At 40.9% G+C, this 17,931-nt stretch overlaps 1 protein-coding gene across 2 annotated transcripts; it reads right to left on the minus strand.

Annotated features, from left to right (window-relative positions):
* Positions 1 to 7,922: 7,922 nt before the first annotated feature.
* crip1 (cysteine-rich protein 1) lies at positions 7,923 to 14,564 on the minus strand. Of its 2 annotated transcripts, none has more exons than XM_012871557.3 (5): positions 14,423 to 14,564; positions 9,139 to 9,233; positions 8,538 to 8,595; positions 8,286 to 8,326; positions 7,923 to 8,162 (listed from the first exon to the last, which is right to left on the minus strand). In XM_012871557.3, the coding sequence occupies exons 1-4, from the start codon at positions 14,460 to 14,462 to the stop codon at positions 8,286 to 8,288; spliced, it is 234 nt and encodes a 77-aa protein (XP_012727011.1). In that variant the 5' UTR covers positions 14,463 to 14,564; the 3' UTR covers positions 7,923 to 8,162. The 2 variants fall into 2 exon arrangements, with proteins under 2 accessions (XP_012727011.1, XP_012727009.1); XM_012871555.2 differs by having other exon boundaries at positions 8,282 to 8,326.
* Positions 14,565 to 17,931: the final 3,367 nt, after the last annotated feature.

The raw sequence follows: 17,931 nt of genomic DNA on the forward strand, positions 1-17,931 counted from the left end.
TGAACAGGGCACCATTATGTTGTGTCTATACTGTTTTATAACCTAACCCTACATTAAACCTATCCATCATAGGTCTTCATGAGATAGTTTGTTCACTAATGTTCGGTAACAAACCTCTGAAGTCTTCCCAAAACAGCTGGGTTTAATACACTGAATAACACACAGATGGACACTATTTACTAATTATGTGAAGGCAGTTGGGGGGCTAAATTTATAAATTAAAGGAGAATGAATGAAAACTGCACTTTTGAGAACAGTGTATCATTCTCCTTCCGCCATCTACGGATAAAATCCACAAAATCTGCACGGAAATTTGTGGCTCTAACAATATGAAAACCTTTTCAAGGTGGTGCAAAAAAAAAAAAACAGGAGTGAAAAACTATTCCGACCTTTACATGGAGAGTCATTGGTGGTGATCAATTCTGATTTTCCTTTATGCTCAGCAACAGCAGCAGGCTGGAACATGTGAGAGCATACCTCCAATATTACTTCTGTTAATTTGCTTCATAAGATTTAAGTGCTCTCAGCAGGAAAAACAGATGTTCATTGTAATATTATTGGATGGGAGAGACGTTTACGTGGGTGTGTGCGTGTTCACTGGCTCATATCAAAACTGACAGGTTGGAGTTCATGACTTCACACATATGAAAACAGTTTAAAGGATTTGGTGTTACACGCTAGGATAAAAAATATCCTTGGCTCATTTCCTTTTAGTCAGTGCCCAGCATGTGATAAAAAAAATAAATAAATAGAAATATCCTGTAATAAAACAAGGCGACCCCGAGAGGCTTTGTAAAAAGTAGAGCTACTTACAATTATTGTTCCATTTAAATAATTGTAAAGGATTTGCTGTGTAGTTATAGTTATAGTGTGGTGCTATTACCTTCACTCTCATTTGGATGTGATGGTCATGTGCAATACTTTCCACTTCTTCTTTTTAACCACACAGGAAGCAACGGCCTAAAGTCTGTTACAACAACAAACTTTTTTTTTTTATTTATCTATAATGACAGACCAACACAAAAGTGCATAAATTGGAAAGAGGAAGCAAAAAGACCTAGAAAAAAAAGTATGTTTTAATTTAACCCTCGCTATTTTGATACCAGTAAATCAAATCCAGGGCTACCCATTGCCTTGAAAAGTCTCCTAAGTAGTGAACGGAGTCCAACCAGCTGTTCTGAACAGGTCGTGGTGTAGTAAACAGACAGGCCGCGTGCGAAGGGAAGCAGCCTAATTCTGGAGGAGCTGCACAGAAACACACCTCAGGTGGGTTGAGTTTGTCAAAAAGGGCAACTATTTGTTGTGCCCTCCAAAAATGTGAACTTTCTGGAAGAGTGGCAAAAAAGAGAGCCTCTGCTGGAAAGAAAAGAAGAATTTCTGGTTGCAGCTGGCTGAAAGCTATTTCAGAGAGACAATGAATGTGCTTTCACTGGCTGACTTTTTGGCACGCATTTAAAAACAAGCAGTGTGTGGAAAATAACTAACAATGCACATAACCCCTTCATGGACACGGTGGTGGCAGCATTATTCTGCCGGGACAGGGAAGCCGGTCAGGTTTTATAGGAAGAGGAATGGAGAAAAGACTTGTGACTGGAGCAGGGAATAACCGTCCTAGACTGATCCTGGATACTAAGCCAGAGGTAGGTTTAGTTCAATGCACATCCAGCCGAAATCTATGAAGAAATTAATGCTTTCCACTCAGTCTGACTGAGCTGGAGTTATTTTGCAAATAAAGCATGATCATACCTATTTATGTCCCTAGACGTACACAGGGGGCTAACACAACCCCAAAGTCTAGCCTATAGAATTGTAAAGGAAGGTGGATCTTCTAATTATTAATATGAATGCAGTTTTTTCCCTCTGTAAAATGTGAAAAACCAGGCATCCTTTTCTCTACACTCCATACTTATGCCTCACTCTGGGCTGGTCAATCACATAATATCCCAATAAAACCCTCATAATCTGCTGTTGTAACACACCAGATGAACAAATGCAAGAATATCTAATAGACATTTCCATACAAGCATTGTTGCTTTGATACCGAGCTGTAATTTTTTATTTCAAAAAGTACAGTATTCGTATCGAACTAAACAAGTAAACATTTTTATTTTAAAGCTCGTCTTTTTAAAATGTACCTGGTGTCTGAGTTTGGTTTAGTAAAAAAAGGGGAAATGTACAACTGACTCATTATATTCACACATTTTAGCTCTCCTGCATTTGGATGTGTGCCCCCAACCGTACGCAGATTTGTGATTTGTGATACACAAATCCATGAGTTTTATTTGTGTATCACACAAGATCCCAACACAATATAGTGAAGTCTGTGGTTGTAACTTCGAGTGAAAAGGTTGAAGGGGTATGAATGCTTTTGAAAAACGTGTTTTTCATTGGTAATTTTCATGACGTAAACTGGACATTAAGCCATCTGGAGCCTACACCTTTTACACTCCTGGGGACTTCTTGGCCACCCATGTCTGTGTGCATAATTCACGGTACCTGTGAAACACTTTTATTTTACAGCCATTAATGGCTTCATGGCTCTAATTTTACAGCCTCATGTCTGCAAGGGTCCCTGATTTATGCTGACACAGCAGGTCTTCATTGGCAAATTATTCCAGCTTCCTTCTCTTCCTCCTTGACAGGATAGAAAACAATTAATTTTAAGTACAGTGGAAGTCAGCATTAAGACTTTATGATGGTGCTTTCTGCTCGCATGATGCTTTCATTACGATCGTGTCTGGAAATTACCATGCCTCTAATACTTTATGCTTCCAGATCATGAATCAAGCGGCGGCCAGACATGCAGCTGGCGCCTTGCTCCTTCTTCCCTCTGTACATTTCTTGGATTGCATCCTGTAATTGTCACGTGTTTACATTTCAGGCTTCCAGAGCCGCGTATCAGGTTCAGGATCAAGCTGGGAGTCGTACCCGTGCTGCAGGCTCTCACACAAACATCTGGATGCATCACCTGTGACTACAGAGGTGTGGGATTTCCTGTGCAAAATCGTGTGACACAGATCTCCGGATCAGGATAATTATTACTGAGGGAGGGATCTAAACATGCATCACCGGACCGTGTCCCATGGATGAATTTTTTCCTGCGTTTGTACTTTACAAAGGAGCAATCCATTTTTTTAGTTTCTGCATGTGAATCAATGATAATTAAAACCGTAAAAAAACAATCTGGGCTCACAATTTAGTTGTTGCAAAAAGTTGAATCTAAAGCATGTATGGTTGCCAAACATCCTCTGCATGTTTCCATCAGGGGCGTCTGTGTTACGGTGGCCTAGGCTCCTCTGTCACAGGGAGTGTTTTTGTTGCTCAGGAAAGGGTGGCAGGCAGTCAGACAGACAGAAAGACAAATAGGCCGTCTGTTGGGGCTTGTTTGTGTTGGTCGCCATAGCAGCTGTTGGACAATACAGGCGAGAGCACGGCGTTACACGACTGAGGGCAACTGTGCAAAGAGCAAATGGCTGCAGAGAGACCAGCAGAGAAGCGAGATCTGATGGAACGACAGATACTCCAAGAATTTGATCGCCCCGAGCGGCATTCAATCTGCGGCGTCAGCGGTGTATCTGATGTGATACACTCCAGATTCTGTGTTGAGTTAAAAGCCTCACTTTTGTTTGTTTGTTGGTTGTTAGTAATCTGAACCATTTGATGTTCTCTGGATGGACCAACAAGAATTTGGTTGAAGAATAGCTGAGAAATCCTTTAGAAATAGAATATAAGAACACATCAATAAATGATTCAAAATGCCTTTTGGTTAATTATTTACAGGAGTCGAGACAACATCATGCTGATTTCTGGGACAGCTTTATTTGTGAAAGGAGGTTTTACTGTTATTTTGACATGTTGTAACCCGACTTTAGTCTTGTATTAACAATTACACTGCAAAAACAGAACTAAAAATAAGTAAAATGTTCTTAAAATGAGTGAATCTGTCCTTGATTTGAGCGGATAAATAAGATTATCTGCCAATGGAATAAGACTTTTGCACTTAAAGTGGGAACAACTTATCTTCATCATCTTATTTCAAGTGCAGGATGTCTAATTATCTTATTTTAAGGGTCAAAATACTCATCCCATTGGCAGATAATATTATTTACCTGCTCAAATCAAGGACAAAAACACAAATTTTAAGAATGTTTTACTTATTTCTAGATCTGTTTTGCAGTGTAGCATAATTAGTGCTGCTAGCATTATAAAAACAACAACCTCCTAGTGTATGCCTTAAAGGGGCCATGACAACAAATTTAATTTTTTTGAGGTTTTGGAGGTATAATATGATCAGTTGTGCACTGATGAGGCTGTGTGAATGTGAAAAGTGAATACCAAAAGACCAGCTCAGGGGCGGTCAGCTTTGTTGCGTTGCTCAAAAAGAGTCAGATCACAAAACAGGTTATCTTTCTACCAGGGATGGATGGGTGTCGAATTCGGTACTTTTATAAGTACTGACCGAATCCCATCAGTACTACCGGGTACGATTCACATAAAATCAAACGGTAGCATGTTTCGGTAACTAAACTGATCTGATGAGTGAGCGTTTTCCATGCCCAAAATGAACACCGCATTGCACGCACAAGAGCGTAATGACGTCAGTAGCCGCTGGGCCAGTAAGCAAAGCATGGCTCATAGAAAGCATCCCAAAATCTGGCTCCACTTTCCAAAATGTGCTACAGATTACGCGTGCTGCAATATTTGTGAAATGAAGTGCAAGAACAGCGGTGGGAATACTTCTAATCTAAGGAAACTCCTGGTCACTGCTGACAATTTAACGAAGTTTTCACTGTATTTAGCGACTTTTCAGACTCATCCAGCGACCTTTTCTCAAAAAAGTGACTATCGAACATCTAATGACTTTCTTCTGTTATCGGTGACTTCCCCTGAAAGAACCAATGGTTCTGCAGTTATTGTCTTGGGTGAGCGGCGAGTGCTGCCCTGTCTCCCAGACTGACATCCACTGCAACCGTGTCCTGCAACTCGCCTGCAGTCAGACCAAAGAGAGCAGAGAGGAGAGCCCCTGTTCCCTCAATGCAGGTGTATCCCTCCCTGATTTACAAAGTGAGATAAAATGTTTTTATAGTTTTTTTCTCTGAAACTTTTGCACTAAAATAATTCTGTCTTCAACACCTTATTGATACTGAAAATAGCCAGTTTTAAATCTTCCTCCAGCAGTAACGACTTCCACACCAAGCAGTGTGGTTTTAAGCCATCTGGCAGACTACAGGTGTGGTAAATTCATTGACTGAAAGAGTTTCCCTTTTCAGGGTCTATTGAACTGAAGAGAAACTTGAACATTCTGAACTTTAGTTTAAAAGGGACAGCGTACACAGCTCAAACATACATGTTGCCAATTGATGCACTGTAACATCAAATTCCTGGGGTTGCAGATCACAGACAATTTGACCTGGTCCCTCCACGCCTCTGCTCTTGTGAAGAAAGCACACCAACGTCTGCACTTTCTGCGTCGAATGAGAAGAGCAACTATCCCTCTTCCCGTCCTCGCCGCTGTCTACAGAGGGACAATAGAGAGCGTACTGACCAGCTGCATCGCTGTCTGGTTTGGGGCCTGCAATGCCTCAGACTGGAAATGTGTAGAGAGAGTGGTGAGGACAGCAGAGACAATCATGACACCACTTGCAGACGCTGCAGGACCAGGGCTCAGACAACCATAAATGACCCCTCCCACCTCCATCATGGACTCTGCTCCCTGCTGCCCTCTGGCAAGAGGTTCAGCAGCTTCAAGTTCAGAACAACCAGATTCCACAACAGCTTCATTCCACACATCATAAGACTGCTATACTCCCAATAACCCCCCTCCCCCCGCCCCATACGTAAATTTTTGCAATACATATTGCTACCACAAATACTTCTGCTATTCATGTTGTCTTACACATAACTTTTCTGTTCACATTAAAAGGTCTCTTTTGGGGTTGGCTGCAACTTTCCTGATAAATGCCAAATACTGTCTCCTTTAAATGTTTTGGAGCAATAAAGTAAATTCCCTTGTTTTTGTTGGGTTTAATATCAAAAGAGGAGATAAGAGTTCTGAATATCAGCTTCTATTCCCTGGTATTTACATGTAGATGTATTGAATGACTGAGGATATATCACTGTTTGTATTATACCTCAGCATTTTTCGGTTGGCAATAAAAATGGAACAAATAATCTTAAAGTGAAGAACGTTCAATATTTGGTGGCTTAACCCTTGCTTGAAATGACAATCCATCAACATCACCTAACTGTTGCATCCTTCATTCATGATGCTATTCCAGCTTTTTACCGCAGGTTCTTTCAGTTCTCTTTTCTTTCTTTTGGGGGGAGGGGCGGGGGGGGGGGGGTTCTCCTTTTAGTCTCCTCTTTAGGAGGTGAAATGCATGCTCCACTGGGTTAACCTTCCACTTTTCCCCCTGATGAAGTTCTTTATTTTGTTGACAGTGTGCTTTGGCTCATTCTCCTGCTGCATGATAAAACTCCTCCTGATTACTCCGGATGCATTTCTCTGTAAATTAGCAGACAAAATGTTTCTGTACGCTTCTGAATTCATTCTGCACGCCCAAACCATGACATAGGCATACATTTTGTCTCCTTCACATTTAGGGTCATACATGCTTGTTTGACCCAACGGGTGATCCTTTGCAGTGCAGCTGCTAGCTTAGCAGCTACTAAGTCAGCTTTTTTAAATAGATGTACATGTAAAACAGTGTCGTTTGCGTACATCTGCTGATTGACATCAGAACACTGTTCAGCAAGCTCAGTAATACATAGGCTAAATTGTACAGGACCTAACACTGATCCTTGCAGGACCCCCATGATGCAGGAAGGCTCAACTGTGCCTCGACTATGCATCACACACTTAAACACAATGTCGTCCAGAATCCGAGAGAAAAGTACAAAATGGAAAGTTTTGATATTAAAACACTGTGATTGACCGTATCAAAGGCTTTGCAGTGATAAATTACAGCAGCGCCTACACCCCCTTTGTTGAGCCAAAATTGTATTTGCTGCATTAAGTACAGGGTGGCGGTCTCAGTCGAGTGATTGGCTCTGTAACCAAATTGCATACGACGGAAACCTAAATTGCTGGTGTTAAGGAATGTAGTCAATTGTTCAACAACGGCCATTTCAGTAACTTTAGAGAACGCTGGCAGTATGCTAACAGGTCTATAATTACCATCTTCAAGGCAATCACCAGATCTAAAAACAGGTGATCATACCACATGTCCAGTCCTCAGGAAAGAGGCAGTTTAAATATAAATTATTTAAATGAGTGACTGGTTTAGACAAAACAACTTGAAGAGACTTAATAAACTTGGTGTCTAGATAAAAAAAACACATAATTTTGAACCTTTGAGAGCTAATGATTTGTTTTTTGTATTTGTAACGCAATTTGTTTCAACCAGAAAAATTGGACTTGTCGTATATAATGAAACAATGTTTAGAGTCATTATTGAGAAAGTTTTCTGCAACTCCTAAACAGACTCAAAAGTATTTATTAAAAGCAGATTCTGGTCAGATACTAAATTTGGTTCATCCCTTGTGATTAGAAACACACACAAAAAAAGAGAATTGTTAAAGCTTTTTCTACAATTGGGCTATCTGAAATTGAAACAAGGATGAGAAACACGATGTGTAAAGTCTGAACTGAATTATTCTATTCTTATTACAAATTATGAGCGGATTAAAAAAGTAAAATCTTGCCTAGTCATCAATCATGCAAGAACCGCCGTTGCTCTCGCAACGCTCAGGATTTTATTGTTTTGACACTGGGCTTCAAGAACATTTAGACAAAACATTATATATTTTCATGACAGTGCTCCACTGTACTCGTTTGTTGATAAGGTAAAATTTTCCTTTCGTGGTAAAACCTTCACAAATTTCTTACACAAAAAGCAAAAAATAAAGAAATATCAAAGACACAAATTTCATAAAATGTTTAATTAAACTAGCTGAAGCCAAAGGACAATGGCCCCATAACTAAACATAAAATTACAAAATAAAAAAAAAAATGGTCCAAAACAGATAAAACAAAAAGCAAATGCAATTCAAATTGGTTCCTGCGTGGAAGCGAATAATTTGTTTAGAGGTTTTCTATCGTTTGAGAGGTTTGGTTTCTTCCATCTTGTTCCCACAAAGCTTTTCCACGGCGATGCCTCACTCTGCAGACGAAGCAAAGAAAGCTCAAGTCAAAGAGTCCAAAGTGCAAAGACGCATTTGCTTGCAGTCAAGTCAGTGCAAATGACATGAAAATGTAGGCGCTGAAACATCCCAACAGTACCTGCCTATTTGTAGGTGTGGCTTTCAGCACCGCCACGTCCAAATCCTGCGAGACAAAAAGGAAATCAAGCAATTAGGTCATAAAAGTACAACTTACAGGGTTAAAATGGGACACTCCTGAACCGGGGACCTGGTCGTTACCATTTCCTGCATTCAGGGCGTTCCCTGTCATTGATATCTCTAATTAAGAAGTTTGTGACTGTGTTGTCAAGAGGGGGACTGGATAATGGACCGTATCTGCAGAGATCATGGCTTACCTTTAGGTCCAAACAATGCAGCATAGCAGGGGTTGTTACAGTACGGCTTGCCCTCATGCTGTAGGAGGAGAAAAATGGTTAGAGAAATTATCATTATAGTGGAAAAAAAAGACGCAATTGCAGAGTAGAGTAGTAGTAATGCTGATTTAGTTCACAGACTTGATTCATTTGCGCTTTCTTTGTAGAAACGCACCGATCAGGCTATAACTGGCTGATGCCGATTTCTAGTATCGTTTTAGGCCTAACACGCCTTCAATTTTTACTAAATGAAGTGTTTTTTTTCCCCCCTACGAACTCTAAGATGTAAAATAAATGTGCAGCATGCTTTTTTTAATAGAGGTAGTAGTTTTGATTCCAACATTAGATTGATAAATTCCATATGTAAACAACCTTTATGATATTTATTTAAATACTCCTACAATGCCTACTAATTGATTTTCAGTATTTAACCACCCAATCAGAGATCAGACCTTAAGAGGAAAAAGTTGGCATACTCCAAACTCCCACATCTCGATTGACGCATCACATTTTTATGTAGTAATCAGCATATTTGTAAGATTCGACACAATTATTATCAGGTCGTGTAATTTAGGCCTTTCACCTCCGCGTGTGAGCCGGCCGACAGGGTCTTGTTGCACTTCTCACACTTCAGACATGGCCGGTGCCAGTCCTTCCCCAGCGACGACACCCTCTCGGCTGCCAAACAGACAAAAGGAGCAAAAATTAATAACAATAGCACTCTAACCTCTGCCACAAAGAGCGGTACTGTTGTCTGGAAAGGAGATGGAAGTCACCGAGTCACGCTGCAGGGCACATGAGCTAATGGAGCTGGGAATTTTCAGTCCCATGTCTGCTTTAAGCCACAAAGATGCACTCATTGCAGATTAGTCTGAAAACCCTGTTAGGTGTGGTTGAGGGGCAGAAAAAGGACAGAGTGTCCCTGAGGGAATGTGTCCTCCTTGTGCCTCATAAACTCAGATAAAGACTTTATCAGTTATGGATAATCTGTGCAAACCCCCACCCAGGAGGACTGTAAAAAACGGGCCGGGATGCGTCAGACAAGCCCTGTGTTTTGGCTCTGGCTTAGAAGAGACAGAGCTGAAATGCATTTTGATGCTCATCTAGCGAGGGGAAGTGAGGCCAAGTATTTGCATACACTAATAAACAAAGCATGCTTTCGAGAGGGAGCCATCACAGGGCAGGAAATGAGGAAAAACGGTGAAGTTGCTCACCGAAAATGAGAAGATAATGGTTTGATTTGGATGCAGATTAGCATTAAGATTCCACAGACAGAGAAAGACTTGTCTAGAGAGTTTCAAATTTCCAGGATCAAATTAAATGTTAGGAGGGTTTACAGCTAAAGACAAACATCTACCGTAAGTGACAAATAAAGTGTGTACTGTGGCACTTTAACACGATCGGCCTTCTCCAGTTCAAGAACAGACAACCTGTGGTACTGTTTAGGGAAATGTAATTATAGATTCAATTTGAGTTCTGTCCTGGCAATCTAGACAACACTATGGTGGGTCTGGCTGCCTTCCAGTTTCAGGGGAGATTTTCATGCTTTAAACGTTATCGATTTCAAGACCGCTAAAATCTTCCCTAGGAATACAGGGAAAAATAGGAGTTGCTGCTTTAGTGCTTTACATAAAAGCAATTAGGTATTATTATCATACTTGTTCGTTTGGACTTTTTTTGCGTGGTGAACCATGATTTGAATCGAGGTTCATCAGGGTTGCACGGTGAAAATCTCATGCCAACCCGTGCCGTCTCGGGTCTGTTATAGTGAAAAGCAAGCCAAGCTAATTTTTCACATTTCTTCTCATTTTTCAGCTCAACATTCACCAATAGGCGTGTAAGGCTTCGTGGCCAGATGAAAAACATAAGTGCAGACAAAATGAAATTCTTCTGCAGCCAAGCTCTGCCTTAGAGATAAGGGGCGGGGTTAAGAGTAGCCGCTCTTCTGCATCGACAGACGTCAGCGGTCGGGTTCAGGCTTCTCACTAGGATGCTTCCTGGACTCCTCCTGATAGAGGTTATGTGGACCCGTCTGACCTTGGTAGGACCCCCAGATGGACCCAGAACGAGCCACAGGGATTATACGTAATCTATCTGGCTCTGAAGTGAATCATTTTTGCCCTAAAAATAGCCCACTTTGGCAAAGGATTATGAGTAAGCCATGCGAGGTATGCATCAGAGTCTGCAGGGCTGGGTCAGGCTCTCGGCCCGGGTCTAGAAAAACATCCCGACTGAACGCGCTGCGGCTCTGGAGCCATTCACAACACTGTTTAAGCTCAAATAACAAACCACTAAGACGGGTAAACAGTAGGCCCAACCCAAAAGCAGTAAATAGAAGAGGGTCCGCTCTAATCGGCTGTAATCATCCCCGTGTTACAGGTCCGATAAGGCTCACGTTACGGTTTCTACCTGATAAAGCGAGGATTAAATGAGGTGTGACAGATTGGAGGCTAATTATCCCCTCCGCTCTCTGTGTCAGCCGTCACCGCCTGCAGCATCGTAGAGGCGGTCCAGTGTACACAAACACACAAAACTCAGTGGAAAAAAAACACATGAGTGGGAGCTGGTGAATTCTTTGCTTCATTCCATCCCAGCAATGATTAATGGAGAGACGCTGAAACATTTTTCTGTGCAAACACTGTAAAAAAGGAGCTGCTCAGAAGAAGTTAATATCGCCCCTTCTAGTAGGTAGCTCTCTTGGTGCCTTGATTTTGTGTTAATACAGATTAGTTAGCAGCTCATTAAAGAGGGGCAGAGACCAAAGAGGACCTATACTGTCTTAAAAGAGTCCCAACTCTTAGAAACGTCATAGAAATCCAAACAAGCGCTTTTGGGAAAACTTTTAAATGATGACCATATCTGCATTGGGCGGGTTTTTTGCATAGAAGCAAATTCTTGCTCACTCTGGCCTTAGTGCCAAACATGATCTTCCTTTTATGCAACATTTCATGTGTTTTCAGTCAGAGTAACCGTCTGATAGAAAATTAAGGCTCTGATATTTCTTCCATTAGATACTCCGGTCCAAAATGCATTCACATGTCCCTTTTCTCAGCATGTTTCACGCTGAAATGTCATAGCCAGTGCGCCGCTGCCAACATCCCTTATTCCCGGAAAAGGCTCATCGGCTTCTCATTAAGTAACCGTCCAAAGCCAATGCGACATGGGTTTAAAAGTTCCCAAAATATAGTTTTCGTGAATCGCCGTGACGTTCTTGGGACTGGGTTTGTTTTAAGAACCAGAAGAGGGCTTTGGTCTGGCCCCATCTCAGACTAGCCCTTTGCTTCAGCCTCCAGGGGGGGCCAGCTAATCTGGGTTTTTAATATATGATTGTTACCTAATGCAGGTAAGATATTAACGACTTATAACCTGTCAAGGAAACCCCACTTCAAAAACATCCCGGAGTACTTTAATTGATACTTTTTAGAACATCCGTAGTTAGCCAAGGGCACCGCAGTAAACACGACATTCCTCTTGTGAGCGTTACCCGCCGGGGTAACTTCTACTTGTGGGAACTCGAGGCAGAGCCGGTTTTTGCGGCTTGGCTTAACCAAAACCTAAAACATTCCCATTTGGCTCTGCCAACTGTCTGTGTGTAGCGCTTCCAACAGGAGAAAAGCGCTCTACTGTTGGATCTCTATCATTCATTCAGGCAGGCGGGCGGCGGTAGCCTGATTGTTTCCATCTGAGCAACAGCGACATTAAAGCTGGAAGAGCAGCTACAGAGAGAGAGAAAGGAGGGAGGTGTGATGGAGAGAGCAGAAGGCAGAGAGGAACACTTGGAGATTTATATAGGAGATCGGAAATTGATTCAGTCACTTGAAAATAATGACTAATATGCTCATTTTTTTAAAAGAATGAAAAGCTTTGTTTCAAGCTACGTTTCCCTGTGAACCACCATCTTGGAAGCAGACCTAGTGCTTGTCCTTGTTCTGGCAGAAGCCGATTGGTCTGATCATATTGGCCAGAAGGGAAACGATTATCCATGAAGCAGGAGAAAAAAGAAAGCCTGGCCCCACAGCGACACAGTCCAAGGACTTAGCTCTTGTGCTTTGCTCTGGCCTTGGCTGTGGCACCACTTTCACCAAACCGCTGCAGAGGAAACAGCCTGTGGGCAGAGCCGTGGGTAAAAACGGAGTCTGTGACTGTGGGTGATTAATGTCTGCTTCGACTGGGCCGTCTCATGGGAAGCGCAGGACCAGGGTGTAGTTTACAAAAAATCAGAAACCTGCTTCCTCTGGTCTGGCCATTACTCATGGAGCTGAAAGAAGAGGAACAATTCGGCCCCCTTAATGGGGCAAAGATCCTCGATTCCAGAGCAACTTCAAAACGAGAACGCTCAGAGACCCTTAGAGACTGCTGGACTTTAATCTGCTGCATTTTTCCATCATTTCCCACCGCTCCCACTGTTTTTTTTTCACAACTTAGTTCTTCTTTGCTACTGTTGCATTTAAGCCGGAAAAAAAATCTATCTCAGAAAAACAACATATATTTTCATAGTATTTAAATGTAAATGTATCCTTAAGGTAATAATTCTGAATGCTGGAAGTACATTTGAAAAAAAAAAGTGTTATAAGGAGTAACTCCCTTACCTACAGCAGATAAGTCTGTGGTCACCTTGATCTACGATAAATCCTGTTTAGCTGATCCAGGAGGCTGAAGTTAATGGCTACTTAGAGAAGGACCAAGAGCAAACCTGACTTTTATCTATTTACTCTGAAGATGATGAGCATTCTCATTGAAAGGGTAGATAGAAGGCTTTATGCATCCAGTTCTCTCTCCCAGGGTGGAACATGTACAGATAAGGGAACATGTAAGGTGTTTCTAGTCAGAGTAATGGTGTGATATAAAAGTAAAGCTGTATAAAAATTAAAGGTGACCACTTTTATTGCTTTCTTTCACTCACTTTTCTTTTCTAACAGACGTTTTCTCTGACTGGACATGCTTCATTCCCAGCTCACACAGGAAGATAACTGATAGTACAACGCCTCCATCCTCTGTTTTTAGAGTTAATATACTGGTTTCTTTGTAAATGACCACCCAATGCTAACATGCCTACAGTTTTAGCAAATTTTTTTAGACTGGATATAGAGCCTCCTTCGGTCTTGGCCCCTCTCTGCATAACTTTTATAGGCTCATCCTCAAGCTCAACCCGATCAAGATTTATATGTGAGGAACACGAACTGAATGATGTGGAACAGGTCCAATAATGCCAGCTTTTAACAGAAGGTCACAAAAACTGTCACCTGTCACTTTCACAATCCTCTGCATAAGATGACCTCAGAATAAGAAGAGTGCATGGGCTTCCGTCTGATTGGCAACGATCAGACATATGGTGGTTAAATGCAGTTGTTTTCTATCTGGGATTTGATCTAACCTGTAGAGATGATGCACTTTTGACTTTTCAAACTTTTACAATGACATTTTAAAAGCTAAAAGTAATAACAAAAAGATAAACTGTTCTTTATGTAACATTTATCTAAGCCCTCCAAATATATTTGTATTCCCTGTTATGTTTAATACTTAAAAAAACAAGAAACTCAAAGTGGATTAAAAAAAATTAACTCGCTGGTACTCAGGATAAGATCCATTGTTGTTTTTCTAGCTATTACAAGTGAAATATTTTAAACTCCATTAGTGTTTTGAATTTGATATGCTGAACGTGAACACAGCATTGATTCTTTCATGTCAAATTTTTGCGCACATTGTTTTTTTAATCTCGGCGCAAAACCATGTCGGTGCGTTGCGCGTCTTTTATTTTTTTCAACGGTTTCCTGTTTCCTCATTCGAGCAGAAAACCCGCTAATTTTCATTAACCAGGAAATGTTGTAAAAGGTGTCAAAATGCAGAGAAACGTGCATAAATCTTACCGAAGTAAACCTCCTTCTGGCACTTTGGGCACTTTGGCATCTTGCTGCAGTTGTGTAAAACGCGCCGAGTTGCAGGAGAAAGAGCAGATCCGGGGCCACCTGTCAGAACCGAGCGACCACGCCTTACTGGAGCGCAGATGTGCTCTCCCTGCTGTACTTATAGCGCAGAGGAAATGCCTCGGCTCAAACTTTTCTGTTTTTTTACTCACAGTGGGAGAGGCCTCAGCCACACTCAGACTCATTAGCAAAAAATAAAATAAAAAAATAAAATGACACAGCTTCTTGAATATATAGATATTTTCTATTTATATATGCACTGCATGTATGTGTGTAAAATGTCAATTTATTTCATCTGTGCAATTTAAATAAAACGTGTAAGAATGAAAAATTATCCGACAGTCTTAGGGTTTTTAATAATACATCACAATTTTTGCTTTTCCTATTACTTAATGTAATGATGAGGTCACCACTAAATCTGAAGTATGTATAAGGAGGCCCAAATCTTAGAAAATGTTTGCTCGTTTATTCAACTCTTTAAAACACATACTCTCCAAAACTGCGTTGATTAAAAGCAACCCGATTTTTTTTTTTACTTAGTCCCAGGTTAAATATAGAAAGACCTAGCCATTAATTGATTTAAAGGTTACACGCTTTAAATCAATTATTATAGCTACAACGTCTTCATCAAATCTACACATTTTTCAAAAATAATACATCCGCAGGACGTCTAGAGTGGATATTAATTTTGTAATTAATTAATTTGACTGAAAAATAAATATTTTTCAGACTCATCACAAATATTTTGACGGGTCCAAATATATAAATATATATTTTTACTTCTGGTTAAGAGGGACACGAGCAGATTCTGCAACCAACAGGTATAGTAGGTTGCAGTCACGTGAGACGGAGCTCAGGCATTGCCGGGTCGTTGTAGCGCCACGAAAGCGCTGAGAAATTGCTTCTTCTTGGCGTTACATTACCCAGATTCAAGAGAACCAAAAAAAAAAAGGTTAAATGAGAGTGAACATCGGTCAAGCTTTCGAGTGTTGGTGCCGATTTAAGGAAGCCACGCCTAGGTTGCCGCTTTCCTTCTGTGTGGGTTAAATGTTTGCCAATGCTAACCAAGGGACCTGCTAACTTATTTTTTTTTATAAACACTAGCAAAGAGGGGGTTTAAAAGAGAAACCCATAACCTTGATAACTACATAGATAACTTGTGAGTTCAAATTAATTATTTATGTGCATTAATCCTTTCTTGTGCAGGATCACAGTACATATCTCCACCTGTCAACAGCCAGGAGGCCAAGAACCAATCAAGGCAGGTTGCAAGTAAATTACAAGGCAACACAGAGACACACGACGAATAACCACGTGCCATTTAGAGAGGCCAATGGTAATAACTGTGCCGTACAGTAATGTTAATGTCAGTGGGTTGTTTTAATTTAGTTCACACCACCAAGATTTTGTTCACTTAAAAGGAGCAGCGTAACATGTAACCCAAGACCCATTCGGAGCCGTTTTAAACCTCTCAAGTTACATGGGCGAGTTTTTGAGACGGGCAGCCTGCATCGAGCATCCATACGCGCCAAGTACTGTATATTGACCTGAAAAATCATTTTAGATATTTAAAATTAGGATAAACTTACACGGTGCTGCTTTATGACAGTATTGTCCTTTTACCTGCCAAATTAGTGCTGTGCTCTTTATTTTAACCTCTTGTTCAGGCTTAGTTGCTCGTGGCGAACAAATTTAGCTTTTTTGCTACTTTGCGTATAGAACTGTCTTATGCACGAGAGGACACACCATCATTTATGTGTGACAATAGCCAAAAGCGCACCCACTTTGCACACCCTGTTGTGTCAGATTATAGTTTGACTCCACAACTTCTTTCTCTGTTGAAACGTTCAGCCAGTGTGAATTAAAAACAACAACAATCTGACAGTGATTGAACACAAGCATTTGTTTTCTATTCATTGGTTTCTAGAGTGACTAACATGGTAAGAACTGCTTTAACTGGTCGTGTTAATGGGATGGATCTATACATCTTTGTCAGACAAACAACACCGCTTCACGGCGATAACACGAAAACCTTGAATCTGTCAATGGTTGTTGAACTCACCTTTTCACTTTCACCATTGTGGTTTGAAAGTTGGTACTTGGTAGAACTGTTGCCTTGCAGCAAGAAGGTCCTGGGTTCAAAACCCCTTTGAGCTTCCTGCAAGGAGTTTGCATGTTCTTTCTGTGTATGTCTGTGTCTCCAGGTACCCCCCACAGTCCAAAAACATGACTGCTATGGTAATGGGTGCCCTTAGTTGGGAGTTTGTGTATGCATGGTTGGCCAGTGACGGACTGCCAACCTATACAGGTACCCTGCTTTTTGACCAATGACCGCCGGAGATGGACACCAGCTTGCATGGTTATAGATGAGGGATGGATATGAGGATGGATATGTAGGTAACACAGTTAAATGTTTATGGGTTAGGAGTAAATATCTGCAAACTTAAAGACACGGTCTATGCCACTGTCCAAACTATATCTCATCATGACCTCTTTGATAGCTACAGTATAAGCTTTCCAGGCAGTTCTTAATAATAACAACAATATTATAATATAATAAACATTGTTATTGCGGCAGTTTCTGGGAGTTGATCCAGGAGCCTTGCAGCCTCTCCAGGGTGCAAGCGGCTTGCTTTGTAGCTTTAAAGTAAATTATTGAGCGTTTGAGAATAAGAAACAAAAAGCATGTCACATGAAAGGAAAGGAAGGAGCTCAACTCAACTCAGTAGTTGTGCCCTTGTGGTTTTAATCCTATTCGTGAAGCTGGCAGACCATACCAGAATACCTTAAATAGTTTCATCATAGCTTAATCAGGGTTCGATTTTCCATCATCTCTGACCAGTTCGAATGGCCTTGCTGGAGAAAAGCATGCCCATAGCATGACACTGCCACTACCATGCCTCTACAGAACAGCTAGTATATTTATTTAGAAATTAAGTTCTATGCTGGTGGATTCTTTTTACTAATTAGGGGACTTTTGATTGCAGTCTCTTAGAATATTACTCCAGGTTACCAGAGTAAAAGAGGAATGAATAGAACTGCATGATGCATTTTCTCAGTTTTATTAATTATAAAGAACACACTCTGAAGAGCACAGATTAAATTCTTTATCAAATAAATTGTATTTATTTAAAATAAAAAAATAAATGGAGGTTTGTGATTGTAACATGACAAAACGTGGATAACTTCAAGGGACATGACTGGTTTTACATGTCACTGCATGAGCAAATCTAGGAAACTGAAACTGTATTGAGAATGGAAAATTGCTTGACCGGGTGCAACGGCAGAAACTTTCACGACTGATCGAGAGGGTACTATACTTGTCACTGCAACAAACAAGGCATGGCAAGTTTATTTCTATAGCACCTTTCAGTAACAAGACAATTCAAACACCGGGGATTTTAACTTTTATAAATACAATAGAGTCAAAGGTCAGTGCAGATAAAGCCAAA

Source organism: Fundulus heteroclitus, chromosome 19, assembly GCF_011125445.2.
Source record: "Fundulus heteroclitus isolate FHET01 chromosome 19, MU-UCD_Fhet_4.1, whole genome shotgun sequence".
NCBI lineage: Eukaryota > Metazoa > Chordata > Actinopteri > Cyprinodontiformes > Fundulidae > Fundulus > Fundulus heteroclitus.